Raw genomic sequence first — 25151 nt, forward strand, 5'->3', positions numbered from 1 at the left:
CCGGCAGACTAGGTCCGTCGGACAATCCCATCGTGTGTGGGCTAGTCCGATCGTTTTTCAAAAAATAAATCAGACGGACCTAGAAATAGAACATGTTTCAAATCTATCCGACGGACTCAATTCCGACTGACTAAAATCGGGAAAAACGTTTGTCTGTGTGCTGGTCCGACGGACCAAATACGACGCAAGGGCAGCTATTGGCTGTTGGCTATTAAACTTCCTTGTTTAGTCCCGTCCTACGTCATCACGTTCAAAAGGAACGGACTTTTGAATGGAATTAGTCCATTCGTGTGTGGCCAAGTCTGTTCGTTGGGAAAGTCCGTCGGACCTCCACCGAAAGTCCGCCAGGAAGACCGTTGGGCCTAGTCCGTCGAAAAGTCCGGTCGTGTGTACGCGGCATGATGCCTTGTACACACGGTCGCACATTCCGACAACAAAATACGTCTGATTTTTTCTGACGGATTTTGTGCCAAACTTGTCTTGCATACACACGGTCGCACAAAGTTGTCAGAAAATCCGATCGTTCAGAACGAGGGTGACGTAAACCACATACGTCGGGACTATAAACGCCAATATCTGTGGTCTCTTCATTTATTCTGTGCATGCGTGGCACTTTGTCCGTCCGAATTGTCTACACACGATCGGAATTCAAACGATTGGATTTTGTTGTCGGAAAATTTAAAATCCAGCTCTCAAACTTTGTGTGTCGGAAATTCTGAGGGAAAAAGTCCGATGGAGCCCACACACGATCGGATTTTCCAACAACGCGATCCGATCGCACATTTTCCGTCGGAAATTAGAGTGACTTTGGGCCATGGACACAGACAAACACACAGGGATTTCTTCAGAAAAAAAAAGGTAGCAAGAAAGTTTGTTAAAATCTTTGCAATGTACTTAAATCACTCAGAGGGGAGTTTTGTTTTCTCCACAAAAGTGGAGTGACCCTTTAAATGTAACAGTTCGTATCTTGCAATGGTTTCCTTTAAGAGGTTCAGGAAAGGTCCCGCCGGCAGAATACCTAGAAAGCGGCGATCACACCTGAGCCGCCTCACCCCCCGCGGAGGGATCCTCGCTCTCCCTCGCTCTCCCTATCACAGGATCACAATGAGTAGAGGGCAACAGAATGAGATCCACGAAGCGCCGGGTGCGCTAGAGAGCGACAGGCCGCCCAGCCTATCAGCAGGACAGGAGTAGGCGGGGCTTATCTCCCATTGGCCCGCATCGCTCAGCCCCGGCTTGTGAACGGGGAGAGCCGCCGCTGACATTGAGTAGTGAGGCGGCGTAAGAGGCACACAGCACACCGCACACAGGGGGAGACCTTCCCGGCCACGTAAGTACGAGATCTCCCCCCACACACACCGAGGAAGGACGACGATGGCTTGTTGAAAGGGATCGGCCTCCGCCATCCCTTCTCCTCTCCCCGCACAGCCGCCACCTTGCAGCCATCACTTTTGTTTGGAGCTTTTTTTTTTTATTTCCTGCTGTGATGAGAAGAGGAAACATTGTATCATCTTCAGAGATCGGTGTCCTGGCCTGAACTCTGGATCTATCCTCCAGGACAACCCTCACCGCACAACTTTACCGCTCTAGAAAAGTCGCAGGAAAGTCGCCAAATCCGAGAATCGTCTATTTTTTGTAAATTCTATATATTTTTTTCCCCAAAAAGGAGATATTCGAATAATAAAAAAAAAAGAAGCAAATTATTTTTTGGGGATAAAATTTTGCACCCCATTAAGACTCAACCTTGTTCCACAACTACGTTCCGATCGCTGCCTTACCCCCACCGCCACCAGATCACCTCCGTCCTCGCCAATTCTTCCACTCCTGATTGGCTGCAGATTGCACAATCCCCCCCACCCCAATCTGCAGATATCCATTGGAAGGACCCCCTAAATCTGCAGATAACCATTGGAAGGAAGATCCCCCAAATCTGCAGATATCCATTGGACGGACCCCCCCAAATCTGCAGATATCCATTGCAAGGACCCCCCCCCAAATCTGCAGATATCCATTGGACGGATCCCCCCCCCCAAATCTGCAAATATCCATTGGAAGGACCCCTCAAATCTGCAGATATCAATCGGAAGGACCCCCCTAATCTGCACATAACCATTGGAAAGAAGACCCCCCTGAATCTGAATATCCATTGTAAGGACCCCCCAAATCTGCAGATATCCTTTGAAAGGAGGACCCCCCAAATCTGCAGCTATCCATTGGAAGGACCCCCCATCTTATCCGACAAGCACAAAGTCGCCCCCCCCCACCCCCTTTCCCTGGGATTTGGCTGCTCTGATGAACATACAAAGATCGAACCCTATTGCAATCACGAGATATGGGCGATCGCGGAATAAAACCCAGGATTTTGAAGAATTATCGTCCGTGAGGTGTACGGAGCCCAGCCAGAGCTTCAGCCCCAATCTCGGTTCCCCGAGCCCCCCAGAGACTCCCAACCCGTCGCATTGCGTTTCCTGCATTGGGAAATACTTATTGTTGGAGCCTCTGGAGGGAGACCACGTTTTCCGATCCGTGCATCTGCACAGTGGAGAGGAGCTGCTCTGCAAGGTACGTGTATGGAGGGGAGCGAGCGCCCGGCGTTCTCACCCAGCAACCATTTCTTTTGTCCTGAGATAGCCTGCTAGGCTTATGGTGGCCACACAGGCTTCGATTTTTCTGTTATCCCATTGAAGCCGCAAACATAACTTCCCTTCTGATCGGTTGGGATCGGATTCAATCCAACCAAATCGATTGGCCAAGATGCAAATTATTGACCATTTTGCATCAATTTGGCAGCACTGAAATACGACGGAGGGAGATTTACTAAAACTGATGTATCTGTGCATAGTAACCAATCGGCTTCCAGCTTTTATTGTCAAAGCTTAACTGAACAAGCTGAAGTTAGAAGCTGATTGGCTACCATGCAGAACTGCACAGGGTTCTCTGTGCTCCAGTTTTAGTAAATCTCCCCCAAAAGTATTTCAGTTGATCAGGCTATGAAATGGTATAGTGAAATGGATGTGATTTGATAACTAGGGATCTTCACTACCAATCAAAATCCACTTCTCTGTGTATTGATCAAATGAGTTGTTGACTATTGATCGATTTACTCAGAAGAGCTTGAATGGAAAATAAATCAATCGTTTATCGAAGTGTGTATGACCACTATTAAACAGGAACTTCACCCCAACCTACAGTTTTTTTGGTACCTAGTATAAAAATATAAATTGGATACTTACTAGTCCAAGGAGTCCAGTGTTGTCCTAGCCCAGTATTGTTCGGGTCTGTACTGGTCCTGTGCCAGCACCTTGCACCAGCATCTTGTGCAAAGACATTGGAGATAGAGTAACTGTGCATGCATGGAATTGACTGAACAAACCTGCTCGTTTGCAAAATTGCATGAGCAGACCCACTCACGCGCAGAATTGCGTGATCAGATCTGCTCGTGCGCAGTCAAACCTGCTCATGCATGGAATTGTGCAATCAAACCTGTTCACGTGCGGACATGCTTCCCATAGACCTGGTCTCTACTCAATTCCAAATGCTCGCGGAATTGCATGATCAGACCCGCTCGCGTGTGTTATTGCGTGATCAGATCTGCTTGTGCGCAGTCAAACCTGCTCATGCACAAACATGCTACCCATAGACCTGGTCTCGACTCGAAACATTTGCGTGTGGAATTGCACGATCAGATCTGCTTGTGCACGGTCAAACCTGCTCGTGGCATGGAATTGTACAATCAAACCTGTTCATGCGCAGACATGCTTCCCATAGACCCGCTCGCGCGTGGAATTGCGCGCAGTCAGACCCGCTCGCGCGTGGAATTGCGCGCAGTCAGACCCGCTCGCGCGTGGAATTGCGCGCAGTCAGACCCGCTCGCGCGTGGAATTGCGCGCAGTCAGACCAGCTCGCGCGTGGAATTGCGCGCAGTCAGACCAGCTCGCGCGTGGAATTGCGCGCAGTCAGACCAGCTCGCGCGTGGAATTGCGCGCAGTCAGACCAGCTCGCGCGTGGAATTGCGCGCAGTCAGACCAGCTCGCGCGTGGAATTGCGCGCAGTCAGACCCGCTCGCGCGTGGAATTGCGCAATCAAACTTTCTCATGCGCAGACATGCTTCCCATAGACCTGGTTTCTACCCAATTCCTAACACACTCAGACTGCTACAGCGGTTCCTTTAGACCATGTGATGTGTTTGCGCATGCTTGAGCTTGCACTGCACACATCATCCCTTGCCTGGGTGGGAATGCATGAAGCTGACCAAGAAGTAATAAAAAAATAAAAAACCTTCTCTCCTCCAGCTGTATAAGGCCACATCCGCAGTGACGCGCAATGTCAGGTATTGCGTAGTAGCGCATGCGCATTGTTGCACTACATGCATAGAGCAGCTCATTCATTTCAATAGACTTCTGTATGAAAGGTGAGCGAAGCAAAACAGCTTGTGCGCTTTAAGGGTTGAGCTTTTACGTTTTTTTTTTAATCCGCACATTTTGTAGCATGCCTGTTTGCCGCGTTCAGGCTGCCATTAGCAAAAGATGGCACACAAATGGCACAAACGTTTTGTTTTGTGTACGCAACATTGTGCAACTTTTGCGTGTGTTCATGAAACGCAATCAGCCGCAAGAGGCAGGGGGGAGGAGTTATATTTCTGGGTGAAGTTCCACTTTAAGAGGTCATTGACATCTGTATTCATGCATGCCATTAGAGATGTAGGCATTACCCAGGGGTGGGGGAGGGGCAGGAGAGCAGTCAATGACCTGAGCAGAAAGCTTCACTCTTCATATAAGGGAACGATTTTGGGGAAACCCCTTTTTGCAGGTGTTCACATAACTCCTATTTTTCCAGTAAAAAACAAAAAAACCCTCTTTGATGTGCGCTTTTGTGCCAGTTGCATTGAATACAAAGCCCCTTTTAGCTCAGTACCTGGTGGCACCCTCACAGTCCTTGTAGATAAAACAAGCTATTGTACAAAGGCCGTCATCAATGGCTTCACTCTGCTTTTCATGTCCCAGCCTCCATTATTGCTGTGTCGGCAATATTCCGAGGCTTACATGAGCAGACAGCCTTGTTCCCCCGCTATTGGCGCTGTCCGTATTGAGTTCCCCATTCATGGTGGGGTTCGATTTGCACTGCTCCACAATGGAGGACCTTGTGGAAATGCAACGTCTAAACCGGTGTCCTCATTCATTCATAAACAATGGGACGCGAATGATGTAATTGCAAACTGTAGACAGCTCCATAATTCCCCATGGAGACTAATACAGCAATCTATTCTGCACGCTCTAAATGGAATGTTTTAGGTAATACAGCTCCGTGTATTTGGGGGGGGACTAATGGGGATGCTGCTAGGGGGGTGAGTCATGTGGGGTTTTTTTTTTTTTTTGCGGTGTTTATGAATGTCTTTCGTTCTTTCACGTTTTCTCAATTCAGAAGTTTTTAGCTTGAAATACAGACCCTTCAATTGCATAAGCTGTCCTCTGAGGCCATGTGGCTCAGTCTTAAGCAAACCGCACATTTCTGCTGACATATCCAAATTAAATTGCATGTGACAAAGCCGTACTTTCTTATGTGCTTTGTGCAATAATAGCAGAGGTTACACTATGTGTGTGTACACCTTGCAATAAATGGACACGGGCCACAAATATAAAATACTTTACATAATCCTGCCCAAAAAAAAAAAAATGTTTTTTATTGTAATAAAATATGATTATTATTTGATTTATTAAACTTTAATTTGTTATATAAAAAGTACTTTTTATTTTTTGTAATCTTTATCTCCAATACAATTGTTATATCAATAATATCAAATGCAAAAATGAGAGCTTGGAGGGAATTTTTGTATTTTTAATTATTTTGTTTATTTTTTGATCTACGTAAAATATATTTTATATCGGCACGCATATTCGCTACAAGCTAGGACAGGACCTACCAATTCACATATTTTTTTTCCTCCTTGGTGGACTGCATAAATAGTACAAATGTCCGGTTCTAAATGCTCAACATCTAGACCTATTTTTATGTATTTGACATTTAGGAAAACGCACAAATGTGCGCTGGTCATGTGGTCCATATTGAAAAAGGGGACGCAGTTCACATTATAGCCGACTGCAGTCACTGTGCAGCAAGTAAGATGCACAATAACTAGGCAGATGTATGTACCGGCTTATTTTTATTTAATTTTTTATTTACTTTTTTTGCAAACCGCAATGCTGACATCCAAATACAATGATACATATTGGCTAATAAAATAATATAAAATAATGTGGTCAGACTGCTGAAAGAGTAACAATAGTTTGCAAAGGGTTATAGCACTTTAGATTTGATCTGATGGTATGTCTATACTTGTAGCACATGTGAAGCTCCCCTCTGTGCTGACTTTTCTCAATCCTTTGTTCTGGTGTCCCCTTCCCCCTTTTCCTTTTTTTTTTTTTTTAATCCCTTTTTTTTTTCTTTTTATAGGTTTTTGACATACGCTGCTATCAGGAGTCGCTAGCTCCCTGTTTTTGTCTACCTATACACAGCAACATTAACCAAATAAGTGAAATCATCCTCGGAGAGGCTAAAGCGTACGTGTTCTTTCAGAAAAGCCATGGAGACATGCATTCTTTTGTTCGTACCTGTAAAAAGCTCAAAGAGGAAGAAGCAGCTAGACTGTTCTATCAGATCGTGTCAGCGGTGGCGCACTGTCACGATGGCGGTGTGGTACTGCGAGACCTGAAACTTAGGAAATTTATCTTCAATGATGAAGAAAGGTAAGGATTAAAACGTGTTGTTTAATCAGTGTTTTTTTTTTTTTTTTTTAATATATATTATTATTATTATTTTATATATACATTTTTTTATGCTTTTAAATTTGTTTGTGTGGTGCTCTGGTGTATTTGTTTTTTGTTTTTTTAATTTCCACTTAAAGTTTAGAATTTCCTTCTTTCTTTCTTTTTTTTTTTGTTCCCAACATTTTTCTATATAGTTGCGTAAAGCCAGCCATATATTATACAATGTTCTTGTTCAATTTACTTTAGATTTACCTTCAACTGCAGTGCAAGGGCCTACCTGATTGCATACAAATTGAAAGTGTTTAGGTTTGACCTCCTATTATGTGGTTTAGGTAAATTAGGTAAATTGTATAATGTATGGCCAACTTAAGGTGTAGATAAAGGAAAGCTGGTAGCTCGATCTTCTGCAATGAATACATTTATTAATCCAGGTGTGGTGCGGAATAATACAGGGATTACGCGTTTCGGCATGTAGCCTTAGTCAAGACCAACTTAAGCCACTAATGGGGCTATTGTTTATCCAATGCAGCACATTTACACTTTGTTTTTTTTTTTTTTCCTATATTAAAAACAACAATCTGTCATTCTCAACCTGTTTACCTTGGAGAATCCTCTGAAATTTTTGAGTCTCGCGAAACCCCCTGCTAAAATTTGATTTATACCTATAGCTACTGGTACATTAGCATGCTCGATAAGTTATATCAAGGTTTTTTTTGTGGCATACCTAGCATATTTGATATGCAGGTTAGGTCAGTTTTTAACATCCTGCCGTATGCAAGATTATTTTTGGTAATAACGAAAACTTAAAAATTGTGTTGACCTTTAACATTAACGGTCAATGTAAAAGGGACCCCCCCTTACATTTGGTGGTTTGTTGAAAACTTTCCATTTTTCATTGGCTGTCAATGTAGGGGTGATATCAGTGGTCAGCGTAAAAGAGATCCCCTTAAATTGGTCAGTGGTTGAAAATTTTCAATTTTTATTGGTGGCCAATAGAGGTAGGACATCACTGGTCAGCATAAGAGGCCTCCTTACATTGGTGGTTAGTTAACATTTTTCCAATGGTGGTCAATGTAGGTGGGACATTAGCCTTAAAGGAGACCCCTCACATTAATTGGTTATTTGAACATTTTCCATTTTCATTGGCAGTTGGTCAGCAGAAAAGAGACCCTTACATTTAGGGGTTAGTTGAAACGTGTCCCCTTGCTTTGGTGGACAATGTAGCTGGGACGTTAATCATCTCAAGGAATCCTTGCGACTTCAGGCCAAACCTTGGGGTCCCATAGAACCCTGCTTGAGAATGGCTGCTCTAAAAACTTTATTGAAACTATTGTGGAAATACAAAAGTTGGAATAATGATTCTTTCACAGTGCCGTCGGTAAGAAAACGGATGTGATTTCAAATTTGTCCTTGGAAGCACATGGCAGGTACAGGGTGATGGCAGGATTTATTCCGAGCAAATTTTAAAGTGAAGTAGACAACAGGATCCAGTCAACCATTGCAGTCAGTCTGTTTTGAAGCTTAATATAGTTGTGACAAGGCGTTCAGGCTTAATCTCAAGCAATAAATGACAGCACAATTATGACCTGCAATAGGTGACTTTGTAGTAGGAGACAATCCAAACAACTAAAGATTTGACCATCCAATGGAGATGTCCATAGCTGGTAGAAATAGAAAGACCAGGTGGACGTCTGCTTCCCTTTTTTAATGTGTAATGTGAACTAAGGAAACACGTTATCCTGGAGTTTGCAGTTTCTCCCTGTGCCTGAGTGGGTTTCCTCTAGGTGCTCCGGTTTCCTCCTACATTCCAAGGACATGCTGTTAGGTTGATTGACTCTAGTATATGTATGTATATATGGTTGTGATTTTAGGGCAATTAGGACTGTAAGTTCCTTGAGAGCAGGGGCTGATGTAAATGTACAATATATACGTAAAGCACTGCATAAATTGACAGCACTATAGAAGTACCTGTAATAAATAAACCTTTCACAATAGGAATAGCTGTGAGAACCAAAGGGGCGCCAATGTGACAGTAGGATCATAGCGTTTTATATAATGTGTTTTATTATCCTAAATGGTTAACTGTTGACCGTTAAATACTGTATATGTACATTACTGTAGTCTCCCCCCCCCCTTTTTTTTTATTTTTTATACGTGAAATGTGTGTTAAGCAATTCAGGCATTGAGGATGTAAACGCCATCTCAGATGTGCAGAATGTGTGGAATGCAGTGTGCTAAACTCAAAGCCATATACAGGTTCTTGAATAGCTGAAATGAATGTGGTCACGTAGGATACAGGATAAGGCTGCAAGGTAATCTAATTATGCACGCATCCTCTGTGACAAGAATGATACTTTCATGTGAGCGACTGAGCATACCACATCAAGATGTTTCATTTTTATGGTGTCTAACAACAAAACATTTCCTCAACCCTTCCCCTTTTTTTTTTTTTTTTCATGACGGCACCCCCTTAGATTTGTCCCTGTCTGCCTTAGGGGAAGAAGTGGGGTTTCCTGCTATACATCTGCAGAATTTGTCTTGTCCCAGGGGACAGGTGATGGAGAATGGGTCTTGGTCTACATGTGGGCTTTTAGGTGAATGAGGATTCAGTTGTCTAAGTTCTGATGTTCGGAGCGGTGGTTGATTTGTTTGCACATGACTAGGATGTAGGGTGTAATATTTTTGGAGCTCCAGTACAGTTATGAAATGCTAGGTGACATTTCGTATGTGCTTGGGGGGGGGGGGGGGGGGGGTCTTGTCTCTACTACAACAGCAAGGGAAAGCCGTAGATGTGTTCTGCAGAGATGTACAAATGAATAAAGTTAAAGCATATGTAAACCTTGACAATGGTCTTCTCTTATTTTCTGTCTGGTCAATATACCATTGAAAGTGTTTTGTTATGCTCTATTAAGTGTTTGAAAATGCCTCTTGCCAGAAATCTTGTTGATAACCCATTCTTGTATACATGAAGTTATGTAGATAAGAAGGATGTATGTGTTTTTTGTAATCCATTAAAAACTAAGTAGGCAGGGCTGACACCATGTGCTCTAGAATTCAGAGCCAAAAATACATCGTATTGTCAAAGAAGGAGGCGGGGGCATGCTATATCTCTGGCAGATCAGTCTGTATTTTTCTGTACTTGAAGAGTGTTTAAATCGTGATGCAGAGGAAGGGATAGAGATGTGCAAGATATGATGACCCTTGATTGATGACTTTTAATGGGCAGCAATGCATAGTGTTAGATCCAGCAGTTCATCTGTGAGCTTAGGTTTGTTTTTCTGAATAGAAATGCTGTCTTGTAGTCTAGAAAAGAGGCTTTAGCAGGGAGCTCGTTACATGGAGTTTATCAGATCTTGGTGTAGTGGGGAATGTTTCTGGAACCACCTTTTACATGGCAGTGGATTTTTCTCTTGAGAGGCAAGGGGGTATGTTTGTCCATGCAAAGAATTACTTGGTTTATACTGGGATTCCGGTGCTAGGTCAGGGTGTTGATGTAATGCTGGGAAGGAGAAACCAGAAACATTTATAGTGCCTGCTACCTAACTGCTGCTTTACCATTCTAAGTTGCAACTAAAATTGCACACAGTTCATCCGTACAGTACATTTTTCGCTTACCTGACCTTATACATAGACTTAGACTCTGAACAGCGAGGAAACTCCATTAACATTAATTTTCAGCACAACTAAGCAAGAAATGGAGCCTGCACATGATCCAGTATGATTGACCTAAACATAAATACTTTTTACAAACTACATGGAAGCAAGATTTAAAGCAATATTAAAGCTTCATGATGTGTGATCTTTTTTTCAACTTGTTATACTTACATGCTCTGTGCAATGGTTTTGCACAGAGCAGCCATGATCCTCTTCTTCTTGGATCCACTGCCAGCGCTCCTAGCTCCCCCCACCTTGACCAGTGCCCCCAATTGCAAGCCTCTTGCACGACCCTGGGCCCCGCTCTATGCATCCATAAGACACATAAAGCCACAGTGGGGACCAATAGCTTCTGCTGCTGTCTCAGCCATTGAAGGAGAGAGAGACCTGGGACACCCGAGACTCCATTGCACATCACTGGGTCGAGAAGGGACTCAGGTGAGTATTGGGTGGGGGGGGGGGGGGGACCAGCACACAAAATCTTTTTTACCTTCATGCATAGAATGCATGAAGGTAAAAAACCTTCAGTCTTTACAACCACTTTAAACAATTAACAGTCTGACAAATGATTTACTTTAAAGGAGAAGTCCAGCCTGAGCTTTTTAGGCTGGTCTTCTCCTATGGGTCACAGGGGTGCAATTTTTAGTTTTGCACTCCTGTGACCGATTTTCAGCGGAGAGCGTTCTGAAGTCTGCTCTCCGCTGACGTCACTGCCATCAGCCAAGGCAGCGCGTCATCCCAACTTTCCAAGTCTGGATCCACCAGATGCCTTGATTGATGGCAGTCTCAGCCTCTCCCCGCCCCTCCACAGCTCATCGCTCCAATAGAAGAGAAGCAGACCAGGAGCGATGGTGACTGTCAGTCAGCATCATTCTGCTCAGGGAGGAGTGAGAACCGAGCCATCTGCAGCAGTGTTCAGTTCTCAGTGCAGAGACACTGGGGGACAGCTGCAGCATCGGTCTGATGCTCCATCCACCGAGGTAAGTATGAAAAATAAATACCCATACTTCTCAAGTTTAAAGTAAACCTTGAAACCAAATTCAAAATATTGTTATTTAAGGCAGTCCCATCACCTCATATAAAGACCCTGGCTACCAGTGTCTCCACTTAGGCAAGGATGACCTCACTTGGCCATCCAGTAAGGGCTTCTGAGAACAGGGGATTCCAAATTTTACAAGGATGTCCTATAGCAGTGTGCAACTGTAGCCCTGGCTACCAGTGTCCCCACGTAGGCAAGGATGACATCACTTGGTCATCCAGTAGGGTCTTCTGAGAGCTGAGGGTTCCATATTCCACGAGGGCATCCTATAGCAACGTGCAACTGAAGGTGAAGATGAAGAAAGTAACACTTTTTTATTTTGTTCAGTAACCGTTTTACATGGGAGTGTTCTTCTGGGCTGTGGTTTTGTAATGCATCAGAAATGAAGCAGGAAGGGCTAAAACCACATGCTTAGGAATCCAGAGTTGTGTTGTCATGTTATGCATGCTGTAAGGCTTCCCTTAAGTGACATATTGCTAAAAATGCAGGTTTTCTTAAGACAAATTGCAGAGTCTATATGTGGATTGGTTACCTGCTTAAGTTTGTGCTCATTGCTGTATCTCCAACATCTCGAAGTTGAGCTATTCCTCAAGAGACTTATCCTGAGTTGGGCTACAGTAAGTTATGCCAAATAAGCGTAGGATAATTGCATTGCTATCTAAGAAATGGTTTCCCATAGTGAGACCTAGATTTGCACTTTAATCTTAACAGCTACGAGGCCGGTAGTTGGAGAAACATTGATTTGTGTCTGGCTTGCTTGGGAAGGTGGCAAACCTCTTTAGCATTGTTTTCCATGGAATGTTCACTTATTAAGTGTTTGGTGGATGTCCTTGTGTCAAGCAGTGTTTCCTCCTATACTCGCTCAGTGTGAAGCCCAGTGCTGGCAGATCTGAAAGTCCTGTGGATTACTCCTGTTTAAGAATGCCTTTTCCTGTGTCATTTTTATGGCAGTCAGCTGATTTTACTTATGGTATTGCTAACCTTTCTGACCCCACTCAAATTGAATAGCATACAAACGGGGCTTGAGGAAATTGTTAATCAGCTTTAGCAAAGAATGCGATGTAATCTGGGTTACATAAAATATGATGACGTGTTTAGTGAGTAGGGTATTATGAGCATTATACTTTTGTGCTTGTACTGTGTTCTGGATACTTTTTCTTGGTGTTTTATAGGACCAGTCCTGCGTGCAAACAGATTTACATGGAGTTATACAAATGAATTGTCCATGACCGCATGTGGGTGGCCGGCAAATTTCATTCCTCTCTGCAAACTTAAAGGGTTTGTTAACCCCTATATATGACTATGCCAATCCCTCTGATAGAGGCTGGCATAGCAAACTAAGTACTTTTCAAAAAACGAGCGTTCTAAATATGAAAGTTGAGCTGTGTTCAGGCTGATCACATGACTTGCGGCTGCTTTACAGCTCTGATGGATGTCTCCTGCGGGAGGGGCCATGATGTCCCTCTGACATCAGCCGGGGAGATCACGTGGCCACTCATCTCCTCCGCAGAAGCTCTGTATTGTAGCTGTAAAGCATCCGCAAGTCACATAAGTGGCCTGAAGACAGCTCAAATTTGGTACTTAGAATGCTCGTTTTTGAAAACTACTTACATAGTGTGCTATGCCAGCCTCTAATAAAGGGTCTGTCAGTTAACATTTTAGGTTTTTATTTTACAATAATAGTGGCGGTGGGGCTGGGGGCTGGAGACAGGCACAGAGCGAGATGACAGATAGGAAGGAGGTTGGGGGGGGGGGGAGCAGAGGGGACAGCAGCGTATGATGCAGGGACATACTCTGACCATAGTGGTCAGGGCTGAGCAGCCTTGATTTTTGTGGTCAGCGCAGAGAGGGTATACAGGAAGTGCCAGGTTCAGTGAGGTTTGTTTTTTTTTTCTTTTTTCTTTTTTTTTTTTAATCACTTTGCTATGTAATCTGCTTTAAGAGACCAGGATCTGTATTATATCCCTTTTTTGGGTTAACAAACACTTTAAAAAGTAGGCAATATTATGCTCTTTCCTAAAGGCCACTCAGTTTGGTCTAAAGGATGTCCTTCTGATCAGTCTCAGGAGTATGTGGGTATTATGTTTTATCCCTTGAAGGCAAGTTAAGTTTAAATTTGGCAAAGGTAAAATTGATCATAAAGCCCCACAGCAGCAGCACTAAATGAGGCTTTAAAGTTTATAGCCCAAACTTGTTTTACATTACACAACTTTGAAAAATCCAATAAAAACTTTTTTGTAACAAGATATAGAAGATTGAACACAAATGATCACAAGAGATCATAGGAAAATACAATTCTACCTGGCCCATGTATGTGCATAAGAAAAGTATAAGAATTCCTTACAAGCTGAGAATGGGCTAAAATATTGTACAAATCCATCAGCAATATGTTTTTTTAAGGCACATCAATGGGGAAATGTGTTTAAGAATATACACCTCAAGGAAAATGGAAGAGGGGACCAGGATGACATGCCCTGGCAAGGGATGGAAGTTTAAGAAAGGGGAGATAGAGAGGGGCCACTTGGTGACTTGAGCAGCCCAAAGAAGTAGAGAAGAAATGAAAGAAGGGGAGTTGCCTGGGGGGAGGGGAGAGGAAAAGAAAAGGGAGAACATCCTGTGTGCTACAATCTATAGTACCACTCTAAGACGAGCCATATTGACAGTCATATCGCTACCCAAAAACAGTCCAGGCCCAGGCTCAGGCTGTCATTCTAGATGACCCAGGGGTCCCATACTTTTCATAAACTTGGAGTGGGTGTCTTGTGCACCATGGTTCCCATAAAGTGCTGTTTAACCTCAGCAAAGTTGAGGAATGGTTGGTGCAAGGCTTTAGCTATGATCATGTGCTACTAGAAGACAAACTCCACCAGCTTACTCTAAGCTTTAGTCAAGGAGAGGCTATACATATGCAACAAGGCTTCCCAGGTATTGTGTGCTAACATAGCATGCAGGACAGATCAGAGAGTAGATCTGGGTCCAGAAACGTAGGGCTTTCAGGCAGGACCACCAGGTATGTAGGAGAGTGCCCTGAGAGGCTCCCTGCAGCCTAGGAAATACAAGAGGGATGCAGAAGGAACAAACTTGCCGAACTGTGGCCAGTGGAAGTAGAAAATGGCTCAGGCTTTGTGGTCTGGATTGAAAAAATTGCAAAGTGCATGTGGTTAGTAGGAGGGATAATGCTCCATCATTGGTATTGATGGGAGAAACAGTACCCAATCATTGGTGTTAGTGGAAGGATTAGTGCTTCATTGTTGGTGTCAGTGGGGAATGGTGCTTCAACTTTGTTGACGGTGGGAGGAATAGTGCTTTGTATCAATGGAAGGAACAGTGACCCAAGGGCCCGGATAAAGGCAAGCAAAGGGCCACATCTGGCCCACAGACTGCTGCGTGGAGACCACTGGTCTAGAAGCACGTGTTCTAGTGACAACTGTCTAAGGAGGCTTTCCTATTGTGTTTACAGGACAGGAAGTGAAGGGAAATCTCCCCAATTGGATACAGGCAGCAAGAAGAACCTGAATGGCAAGCTGTTATAATGGACACTGCAAAAAAACAGATTTCAGATCCTCTGCTTACATTTTGATAGACATGCCTTCTGTTCCAGTAGCCCCCTGTACTCTTATTTCTTGTTCTGATATCACAAGGGTAAAACGCCAGAAAAAATCTTGTTGATACAAGTTTGAGTCCCTCCCAACACTATCCAAAACTAAGGGGGTTATTTATTAAAGGCAAATCCAGTGCAAAGTGTAGTCTCCATAGATCTGAGGGGGACATGCAAGAAAAAAAACACCAGCATTTTAGCTTGCATATGATTGGATAATAAAATTGGCAGAGCTTCCCCTCATTTCAGATCTACCCCTCAGATTTACAGGGACTGCACTTTCAGTGCAATTTAAAGTGCACTTTGCACTGCAAGTACAATGAGGATTTGCCTTTTCGTAAATAACCCCCTAAATGTAGTGTACACCATTGCGTCTCCATGATTAATACATAATGCACAAGTATCTATTTGGAAGGCCATCCTTTTTTCTTTTTCCTGTACAAGACAGACTTGCTGAAAACTTGCCATGTGCAGGTCCTAATTTTAATTTCTCTGAAATCTATTAGAGACCCCGTAAATTGTAAATATTTTTATCAAGTTGTTGGGGTTTTTTTTTTTTTCTTGTTCATAAAATAAGTTGCTAGACGTGAAAGTTTATACCTATCCCAGGAATCTGTTTTCCTGTAAAGGGTCAGCTAACCCGAGAATGCTTCTTGGAATTCTACAGGTGGTACCCAAGAGTAGTGCAAGTCTGTCCTTTCCTACTGTGGCCCTCAACTAAGGTCATCGGCTTAAGTTCACCAAAAGCCTACACACTGGAGCACGTGCATATAGATAGGAATGGTTGCACAAGATTGCAGAAGATCAGCACAGATGTCCACAATAATATGAAATTATTTTAGTAGGTCTTTTAGGCCTTTAGGCCTTATTGGCCATATACATCAATCCATTTTCCAAAGGGACTTGCAATCAAATGTCCTTATCAGTCATACAGTCACACAGTCACTACACCGTTGTTGTTTGTTTTGTGCGTATTAGCTAGGGTAAACCATTGCAAACATAAGGACGACGTAAAAACTCCAGGAATTCTTCCAAGCACCATGTGGCAGGTGTGTTAACCATTCATCCATTTATGTTTTCCTTGTGCAAATCATGAGAGTCCGTCTGTTATATAAGCTGGTTGAAGTACATTTTGCTGACCCTACATTTACACATATTGAGACAGCAGTCCAAACTGCAATGTGTCATGTACGAATAAACAAGCATTGTGCTGGGGAAAGGCCATTGGCAGGGAATGAAGTATATGATGGAACCTGTCACATCAGCACATTCCTATATGAGCAATGTTTAAATTTGACCATTGCTCAGCATTCTGTGTTGTATGCTTTGCTCAGCGTAGCAGGCATACTGTATACTCCATACTCCCCTTCTAGTCTTTCATTTAGGATCCTGCACAAGTCTCAACTGTTTTCTTGAGAACAGAAATGTTAATTGCTACTGTTGTCTGTATGTCTGAAATTAGGCTGATGGTCGTTCTGTGTTTAAAAAGGTAGAGTTGCCACAAATTGGCTTCTACTATTCGTGGAAGCACAGAGCTGGTCCAGTGAAGCAGTAGTACATGGTTTTAGGATGTCAACTGACAGCCTAAAAAAAAAAAGTGCCCACCCTCTCCGATGGCAGGCTTTCATCTCCTTTCCTGTTCCGGTGTATTTTTTTTGGGGCAGGAAGTGAGTATTTCTTCTATAGTTCCATTTTAAATCTATTTCAGTTTTTGGATTGTTCTAACCTTTAGGGTCCATGTAGGATTCCTGTCAAATGGTGACCATACACAGCTTGATTTTTAGCATCCACTACTGTGATAATCGAGCAAGGGCTGGGCAGTTTAGGGCTTTCCTAGGGGAAAATGACAAGTGCTTGCCCCCTCAGAAGCCCTTGAGAGCACACTTTTTCCAAAATGTTAGAAAATGTGTAAGCAGTCACCGACTAGGAAGGAAAAAATCCAGCGCCTAAACAGCATCAGCTACATTAAATAAAAAAATAATAATAAAACAAAGTTCTAGATATAGATTTAGAGCTTTCTTTTGGTTTTCTATTTGTGGCAAAAAAAGGACATCAATTTTGTTTGAGTGCAACGTCATATGACCACGCAATTGTCAGTTATATTGCAAAAAGTACTCTGATCAGGAACGGTGTAAATCCTTCCCAGAGCTAAAGTGGTTAATCCGTAGAATGCATTAAGATAAAAAAACCTTCTGGCTTTACAATCCCTTTACCTGCAGTGAGGTGAGAAGAATTCTCAGGTATCAGGGACATAGAAGGTATACAGTGAGTTTGCAGAGTATATAAAGCGGGGGTCCCAGACCATCAGAGCTCACATAGAGCTTCAACCAATCGGTTAAATGTACTTAGTGGGCAACTGAAGTCCTACTGTATAAGATGTGTGATAAATGTTATGGCACATGCTATGGTTTGTTATACATTTATCTGCCACCTTTAAAAAGTCCCATTGTCAATCCTAAGCCCTTGTACACACGGTCGGACATTCCGATGGACAATGTCCGATAGGACCGTGTTGTCTGATAATCTGACAGTGTGTGGGCTCCATCGGACTGTTTCCGTCTGAGTATCCGACGGACCAAGTTTTCCAGCTAAGCTATAAAATTTTCCGACAACATGATCTGATCGGACTTTGTCCGATCATGTGTAGAGAATTCCGATCAGACAAAGTGCCACGTATGCTCAGATCGAATTCCTAGACCAAAGCTATTGGCTACTAGCCTGAACGTAGTCCCGTCCTAACGAAATAACGTCATCACGTCAAGTACGATCGTATTTTCTGACAACTTTGTCCGACTGTGTGTATGCAACAGTTTCGGGCAAAATCCGTCGGACAAAATCCGTCTGATTTGGTTGTCGGAATGTCCGACCGTGTGTATAAGGGCTTAGTGTTTATTATCAAAAGGCAACCGTTTATGGAGTTGGAAAGAACATACAAATAAGTGTATTTGAATCGGCATAAGTTGTAGCTATATATTGGAGCGCACAGGCTTAGGGCCTTGCTCCAAAGTAAAGAAAAACACTGGGGTTTGCTACATTACAGGGTTATTCCATCAATTAAACATGGAAATGCTGGTTCCAAAAGAGCAACCTATTATACATTCAACCTATCTTCTAGTTCTCCTGAACATGCATCTTGTAGGACCTGCGCTGATGACCCCGGCACACCTAGTGCTTCCCGCGTAGCCACTGTGCAGACATACCTTATGACAGAGCTTCCTTTTTTATGAACTGTTTTCTATGTGTCAAGAGACCCCTTCTGTATATTTATCCTGTTTTTATCTTTCTAATTGTCTTTTGTTATAAAACATTCCTCACTTGCATTTGACTTGTTCAAAAGCTTCATCTGGCTAAGACATTACCAGGTCTTCTGAGATGAAGCTGAATGCAAAATGTTTTCCATTAGTACTGAGGGGAAACCACAGAAGTACAGCAGTAATTCTTGGAGACTGAATCTACGTCTTCGTCTCCTTGGAAACAGGCAGGGAAATCCGTTAAATAATTCTCCTCAGATTTCTCTCATCAAGATGCCTCCCTCGATTCCCTGTTTTTCTCACAGCGCTCTTTATTTACGTGAAAATCCTGCCTAGGCGCTAGTGGGATACATTTTCAATCTATTCATGCTCGCTAAAGCTGTGTTAATTTAGTACCGAACCTGGATCACAAATACAATTTAAGCTTGAAGTGTGGTCTGTGGAAATGGCAGCATACAGAAAGAAAAGGTGTTGATCTATAAAATAGTTTCCTAACAATTTAATGAATCTACTTGTTTTTGTTGCTCTACAGATGGGTAAAGAGCGTTGAATGCCATGATTGAATGCCCCTATCAAAGTCGCTTTTGTCTTGCTTGGGGTTCCCTGTCTGTTCCCATGGTGACGAAGATGCATTTCCTGTTTCTGAGGGCCATGGCTGCCTCTGATTCAGGCTTCTGTGGTTTCTTTCACCACTAATGGGAAAGCATTCACAGGCTCAATTGCTTCCTCTTTTGACAAGCTCATGACTTCAGAAGAGAAACAAAATCGAATTAGGCTGTCCATGTATTGATCTTGGATATCCTTTTTAAAGTATGGTCTTGCATAGGTTTTACTTCTTTATTACCAGGCTATTTATGACCTCATTTCGGCAAGTTGATTAGAAGATTTTTTGTTTTATTGTTTAAGATCGGGGTCTCCAAAATTTCTAAACAAAGGGCAAGTTTACTGTCCTTTAGACTTAAGGAGGCCCAGACTGTGGGCATTGGAACTAGAAAAGGTTCCAACATCAGTGAACATAAACAATGCTCCATTGTTGGTGTCCTTGGGAGGAATTCTGCCCCTTCATTGGTGTCAGTGGGGCAGGGGGGGGGGGGAACTATGCCCCAATGTTTTATCAGTGGATGAAAACTGTGCCCCAAGGGCTGGATAAAAGCAAGCAAAGGACTTCATCTGACACCCAGGCCACAATTAGGAGACCGCTATTTTTAGATAAATTTTGTATGACCCCCGCCATCTTTCACCAAAACAAGCAGGTACCTCCCAGATGCTTACATGCCAGGTTTGCTCCTCTGTACTGCACCTGAGTACCCCAAAAGGGTGTCCTATAATGTGTGATTCAGCTTCAGACGTCAATAGTTGAATTCTCTCTTCTGCCTTATTGGCTGATGAGGCCACAGTATGGAGGAGGGAGAAGCCCAGAGTCGGCAACCACAAAACCTAGTTATGTTACAGAGCTAGATGGGTTTTTGCTGTTACCTGCCCACTGTACAGAGGAGCAAAACTGGCATGCAGACATTTGGAGATAATGGAGAGTTTAATTGTTTGTTAATCAAATGTTTGATTACATGATCTGGAACTCTCAAATTTAGTTTCTGATCATAAGTAAGCTGGAGCTACAGCCAGGGCTGATATCCACCAACCTTGTAAAGTGTCACTGATGGCCCTCAAAGAGAGAACATTTACAAACTTCTTCCCAGCACAGGACATCATGTTGGGAGACCTTTGTCTACAGAATGCTAGTGGTAATAAGTACACTTAAGAATTGGATCATGCATGTAAATACTTTAATTTAAAAAAAATATAAGTTTCTTTGGGAAGGGGGTTAGCCAATGATTCCTATGGAGCACTGGTGTAACAATTGTAGGCTACCCCGTTGATGGTCAATATTGTTATTGATGGTACATTTATATTTTAAAAAATATTTCTATATGCTTTTTTGGTGGATGTTATGTTCCTTCTGGAACATTTTTATTGTTAAAACTGAGTATGTATGCCCTAACCCTGTTTATTTTTATTTTTCTTTAATCCTAGGACTAAAGTCAAGTTAGAAAGTCTTGAAGATGCTTATGTTCTGTCAGGATCTGATGATTCTCTATCAGACAAACATGGCTGCCCAGCCTACGTTAGTCCAGAAATCCTGAACACCAATGGCAGCTATTCTGGCAAGGCAGCTGACGTATGGAGTCTAGGCGTAATGCTCTACACCATGTTGGTAGGACGATACCCATTTCATGACATTGAACCTAGCTCTTTGTTCAGTAAAATCCGTCGTGGCCAGTTTAACATTCCAGAGACCTTGTCACCCAAGGCAAAATGCCTCATACGTAGCATTCTTCGACGGGATCCGTCAGAACGGCTTACATCTCAAGAAATTCTGGACCATCCCTGGTTTTCCTCAGATTTCAATGCATTGAATTCAGGATATGGTGCTAAGGAGGTTTCAGATCAACTGGTGCCTGATGTTAATATGGATGAGGAAACGGACCCCTTTTTTAATTGAGCACAAAACTTTACTTTTTCGGTACTTGAGCTGAACGTGGCCACATGAAGGAGTCCTTCCGGACTATAGTATTTGAAATCCGTATTGTTCCAGACGGTCACTTTGAAATATGCTGCTCTGGACTCCTTGGTTTTGAAAAGACGGTTCTGCAAGAAACTATTCTACAGATGTAGCATTGAGGCTGCTATACAGTTAATCTAGTTTGTTTGTTTTTTTTGTTTGTTTTTTTCATTTTGGAAATCAGCATGGATCAGTTGTAGCTTTACCCTCTATGGAGCCAAGGAGACTGCACAAGCCAATTCCAGTGCAGCTTTGTCACTCCTGTTTAATACAGTTTTCTCAATGTTGTGCCATGCACATCCTGGCATCGCACTGTTAGTTGTTTTTGTGCCATTGTTCAGGGAAGGTACAATTAGCTTTTACTTTTTTATACTTGTGCCAAAGTGGTACAGCAAGCTATAGAAAAGTAAAACTTAGTTGGGTGCACTGACATTAAAAGTAGGTGCTAAAATTTAGAATGACTTTTATTTTATTTTTGTTCAGTTTTCCCAAATTGAAACACTTCTTTTGTCCAATTACAAACTACTTAATATTCTTGTCAGGAAATGACTTTGTTCTCTTGTAGGGAAGCCATTCATTTACCAAGCTGATTCTGTTTTTTTTTTTTTTTTCCATAACTGGTTTGCTATAGGAAGCTGTTATTTAAACTTCCACATGCATTATTTTTGCAGTGCTAACACGTGAAGAATTTTACCTTTTTGGAAAGCTAAAACAGGGTTTTGATCTACTGGTTTCCATATTGGCCATCTTGCACTTATAGCCAGGATCATATTAGTAAAAGCTATATAGCCATTCCAAAGGGTGTTCTCACAGTAACCTCTTTGTTTTTTGGTTTAAACCTTTTTTTTTTGTCTCCATTGCATCCCCCCTTATGTGCCCTTGTTTTAGCTGTACATTTTTTTTTTCCATATACACTTCCTTTTCTTTTCATTCCTTCCTTGAAAGGAATTGTGGTCTCTCCTCTCCAATTTTTTTTTTATTTTTTTTACATTTCATGGGAAATAGTTTTATAAGCTCATAACTACCCTTTGGCCCTTGCGTGGACATGCATTAAAGTGCACCTTTTTGTATTGTCAAATTATTTATTTTCATGAAAATGTCACAGTTGTGATGTATTAAGCCAGTACTTCAATTAAATTACGGGTTGACTTTCAATGACAATATTACATGCTGTGCTTAACACTTCCTTTTTCCTGTGTTTGTTTTTTTTTTTTATTTGGCACTTTTTTTTATTTTATTTTATTTTTTATAGCTTCTAATAATTCAAACTGGCATTTCTTCCCACCCTCACCAACTCTCTTGCTATATAATGAAATATAAGCATAAATATTTGTGTTTTATCCCGTACCTCAGTTGTTCTGATTAAACTGCTTGTATCTGTTTTGTGAAATGGTTCAAGTTTTTTGGGTAGGTACATGTAGACTCTGTAAGTATGTAATTGTTACTTGAATTTGTGCTTAACTGTAGTATGTGGCATGTACGTACAGCTACTTGGCATTTGAGTTCTGGGACACTGTTTGCCTGCCCTGTGGGAAGAATTTTTTTTTTTTTTTTTATATATATTTTTTTTTCAATTTTTTTTTTCCCAGCTATAAAATACAAAACAAAACTGTGGCTGACCCTGGTTTTATTTTGGTACTTTTAGTACAGATGGAGTGGAATAAACACTCAAGTTGGTGCTGTGTCAGAAGGACTTTAATTCCCCCCCCCCCCTTCTGTTCCTAAACGCCCATATTATTTTCCGTATGAGTCCCCGCCTTTTTTTAATACCTTATACGAAGAACGACTGGTGATAAAATGCATGGTGGGGTATTATTGCCTCTGGTGCTTTGAATGTTATGTATTTGGTTTATTGTTTTTTTGTCCTAATCTCTTCAATAAATTGTGCATATTTAACTAAAAGCTAGTTTGGTCTTTTGAGTGCTTTACCCCTGAAAGCATTGTTTATAGGTCATTCTCCATGATTGTACCTGCCTACTCATTGTAACCTCTTGGTACAGGGTTTAGGGGATGCTATTGTAATGCTTTCTTCTGTCAATAGCAAGGCTTATTATTATTATTATTATTATTATTATTAATCCTAAAATGATAGATATATATATTGTGTGTGTGTGTGTATATATATATATAATACAATTTACATATCTAATTTTAGAGCTGCATGATTTGTGTGTGTGTGTTTATTAAAGTGGTTGTGAATCCTTATAGACCACTTTTTGCTACAGGTAAGCCTATAATAAGGCTTACCTGTAGCTACCCAGGATATCTCCTAAACCTGCATGGTGAGTGTGCCATTACCGGCGGCTCCCATACACGGGAGTGACGTCATCGCGGCTCCAGCCAATCACAGCGCAGGAGCTGCGATGCCCAGAAGTAACCCCCAGGACTGATGTCGCCAACCGGTGCTGTGTACAGGCACCTCAGCGAGGGCTTCAATCTCAGGTGAGTATTACATAATGAGCTAGTATGTATGTCTTGCAGGTGTTAGGTTTTTATTTTTTATTTTTTTTCAAAGTGGGTTTACAACCTTTTTAAATTGTATTTTTTGTTTTAAAAAAATTGCGTTTGAAAGACTGCTGCGCAAATATGGTGTGACATAAAATAGCCTCTGCTAATATATGTATAAATATTTTGTGTGTTTGGGGGTTCCAAGTCATTTTCTAGCAAAAAATACTTTTTTTAACTTAGTATTCCAGGTAGCCATATTGCAATGTATTCTCAGAAAGTTACACTGGCTGCAGATTGAAAAGGAAAGGTCATTTTTAATAACATTTAATTACAAAATGATTAGTGTCGCAGTCATATGCGCTAGATATTTTCTTTATTTGCTTTTTTCCCTGCGAAAGCGGAGTTACCCTTTTTAACGATCGTGCAGCTCTAATATATATACAGTTGTGCTCATGGGTTTTAATTTTATAATTTCTTGGCCATTTTTCAGAGAATATGAATGATAACAAACTTTCCTTTCACTCATGGTTGGTGTTTGGCTTAAACCATTTATCATCAATCAACTGTGTTTACTCTTTTAAAATCATAATCACAACAAATTACCCAAATGACCCTGATCAAAAGTTTACATGCCCAGTTCTTAATACCGTGTATTGCCCCCTTTAACATCAATCCCAGCTTGAATACTTTTGTGGTATTTGTGGATGATACTGTTTATCTTCTCAGATGGTAAAGCTGCCCATTCCTCTTGGCAAAAAGCCTCTAGTTCCTTGGGCTGTCTTGCATGAACTGCACGTTTGAGATCTTTCCAGAGTGGCTCAATGATATTGAGGTCAGGAGACTGAGATGGCCACTCCAGAACTTTCACTTTATTCTGCTGTAGCCAATGACAGGTCGACTTGGCCTTGTGTTTTGGATCATTGTCATGTTGGAATGTCCAAGTATGTCCCATGCGCAGCTTTCTGGCCGATGAATGCAAATGTTCCTCCAGTATTTTTTGATAACATACTGCATTCATCTTGCCATCAATTTTGACCAAATTTCTTGTGCCTTTGTAGCTCGCACATCCCCAAAACCTCAGCGATCCACCTCTGTTTAACAGTAGGAATGGTGTACCTTTCATTATAGGCCCTGTTGACTCCTCTCCAAATATAATGTTTATGGTTGTGGACAGAGAAGCTCAATTTTGGTCTCATCACTCCAAAACAAATGTGTTTGCCAGAAGGTTTGAGGCTCGTCTCTGTGCAGTTTGGCGTATTGTAAGCGGGATACTTTGTGGCATTTGCGTAGTAATGGCTTTCCTCTGGCAACTCGACCATGTAGCCCATCTTTCTTCAAGTGCCTCCTTATTGTGCATCTTGAAACAGCCAAACCACATGGTTTTTAGAGAGTCCTGTCTTTCATCTGAAGTTATTTGTGGGTTTTTCTTTGTATCCTGAACAATTTTCCTGGCAGTTGTGGCTAAAATTTTAGATGGTCTATCTGACCATGGTTTGGTTTCAACAGAACCCCTTATTATTCCATTTCTTGATTAGAGTTTGAACACTGCTGATTTGCATTATATCCCTTTCCTGTATTATACAGTTCAACTAACTTTTCCCCGCAGATCCTTTTGAAAATTTTTTTGCTTTCCCCATGACTCAGAATCCAGAAACGTCAGTGCAGCACTGGATGAAAAATGTAAGGGTCTGTTAGGAGTCCAGAAACTCATTGACCTTTTATACACACTATAAGCAAACTGATCACAGGTGAGAATGGTTACCCTTTTAATAGCCATTCAAACCCCTTTGTGTCAACTTGTGTGCATGTTATCAGGCCAAAATCACCAGGGTATGTA

At 42.0% G+C, this 25151-nt stretch overlaps 1 protein-coding gene across 1 annotated transcript; it reads left to right on the plus strand.

Moving 5' to 3' along the window:
• The first annotated feature begins 1254 nt into the window (after window positions 1-1254).
• TRIB2 (tribbles pseudokinase 2) lies at window positions 1255-22768 on the plus strand. Its single transcript, XM_077488807.1, has 3 exons — window positions 1255-2562; window positions 6451-6743; window positions 20338-22768. The coding sequence occupies exons 1-3, from the start codon at window positions 2293-2295 to the stop codon at window positions 20804-20806; spliced, it is 1032 nt and encodes a 343-aa protein (XP_077344933.1). The 5' UTR covers window positions 1255-2292; the 3' UTR covers window positions 20807-22768.
• Window positions 22769-25151: the final 2383 nt, after the last annotated feature.

The sequence above is a fragment of the Lithobates pipiens genome, unplaced genomic scaffold (genome assembly GCF_037356315.1).
Source record: "Lithobates pipiens isolate NorthernLeopardFrog02 unplaced genomic scaffold, aLitPip1_a1.2 Scaffold_18, whole genome shotgun sequence".
Lineage (NCBI taxonomy): Eukaryota > Metazoa > Chordata > Amphibia > Anura > Ranidae > Lithobates > Lithobates pipiens.